Below are 1639 nucleotides of genomic sequence, written 5' to 3' on the forward strand. Positions count from 1 at the left end.
TTTCACAAAACAACACTGCAGTCGACACTACATTTTCCTGAGGGCAAAGATTGGCAAAGTCATCAGTGACCCCATAGCTTGTCTGGTCCCTGATGACCTAGGTGGCATTAGATATCAGTTGAAGTTCATGTGCAACTGCAGCAAAAGTACACAGCTTGATTTGAATTTCCACCATGTTCCAAAGTCATCCTGTATGGTTTGTCTATATTGGATATTGTACAGTATTTATCATGCATGTGTTTTATATCTATCTTATGTCTTGGAGGTGTTGGATAGAATAGCATTATTAAGTTTTCTGTTAAATCCACTAATGTGTTGGTCACAACAGCTACACCAAAAATTAATCAACAGTATAAGTATCTGCTACATTATGTACCACTTATTTAAGTTCTTTGAAATTACACTTTTTTTCCCCAAAGTAGACAAGTTGGATATAAGTATATGGAAATATAATTACTTCTATTACAGGTTGAAGCTGTAGAGGCAGCAGTGCAGAAAACCAGTGACAAAGAACTTATTGCAGAATTTAAACACATACTCAGAAGTTTAGAGGAAAATCATCATATAACAGAAAATGTAAGGCAGTGTGATAAACAGTCTGATCTTTTTGGTAATATTTATGTATATGTATTTTCTGGAAGACTTTCAAAAATAATAAAACTTGTTTATATGAAAAAGGAAGGAATGGTTTCAACAGTGCCACAACACAACTTTTAACAGTGAATAATTATTCAGTACAAAAGGTTTGCCAATCCTTACTTCAGTAACTTAATGCATGTACAAACTTGGCTTTACTAACATAATAACCCTATTTTCTCCAACAGAGCCTAGAGAGATATGTAACTGAACCCATTGATGTCTTTAAATCAAATGAGAAACAGGACAAGGCAATGCTTGCAGCATCATTCAACAGAAATAACAAGAACAAGAGGCGCCCACAGAAGTATGCTCATAACAGAAAAGGACTTATGGAGAGAGAATGAAAATTTCAGAATGCACTTTGAACAGTGACAAATATTTTGACGGAGTTTGTAAAAAGGAGTGCTTCTGGTGTACACACATTTGCATACTTTGTGCGACATACAATACCTGTATGTATGTCTCTGGATAAACGTCATGGTGATAATTGGTGAGGGAGGTTTGAATGAGAAATAGAGTTAAGGCACAGTTTGCCAATTTAATGTATTGTCAGTGAAACAAAATATTAAATTGGTTCAATGTGGTATGACTTGTTCATTCTTATCCCCTCTTTTTGTATCATACCCTGTTTTTTCACTGTGGATAATAATGTAAATAATGTAGTATATTGTAATATCCTTATTGTTGAAAATGTTGATACAATTCCAGACTTTCAATAAAGACTTAACAAGTAATGCAGATACCAGTATATTTGCTTATACATGAAAAATACAAAATTTATAGGAACGGTCAGACAACAGGAACATAATCATCCATATCATTTCTACTTCCCTTTAACAACTATGCAATCATCATCCTGTAACCTTGTTTTATCACAATTTTGGAGAGCTACTCCTGAATATGAATAGAAATATGGATTTCATCAACCACATCATTGGCTAGATAAAGAGTACTGTATAAATCCCTGTCCAGGTGACATAGCAGTATTTATGCCCCTCCA

General features: G+C 34.2%; 1 protein-coding gene across 2 annotated transcripts in view; it reads left to right on the top strand.

The window, feature by feature from the left end:
- LOC119588721 (pentatricopeptide repeat-containing protein 2, mitochondrial-like) overlaps window positions 1-1381 on the top strand; it is a 14583-nt gene extending 13202 nt beyond the window's left edge. For both annotated transcript variants that reach the window (XM_037937364.1, XM_037937363.1), the window contains exons 7-8: window positions 469-576; window positions 825-1381. In XM_037937364.1, the coding sequence (XP_037793292.1) occupies window positions 469-576; window positions 825-983 (267 nt within the window). In that variant the 3' untranslated portion in view covers window positions 984-1381. The remainder of the gene's footprint in view (window positions 1-468; window positions 577-824) is intronic.
- The last annotated feature ends 258 nt before the right edge of the window (window positions 1382-1639 follow it).

This window comes from Penaeus monodon, chromosome 24 (genome assembly GCF_015228065.2).
Source record: "Penaeus monodon isolate SGIC_2016 chromosome 24, NSTDA_Pmon_1, whole genome shotgun sequence".
NCBI lineage: Eukaryota > Metazoa > Arthropoda > Malacostraca > Decapoda > Penaeidae > Penaeus > Penaeus monodon.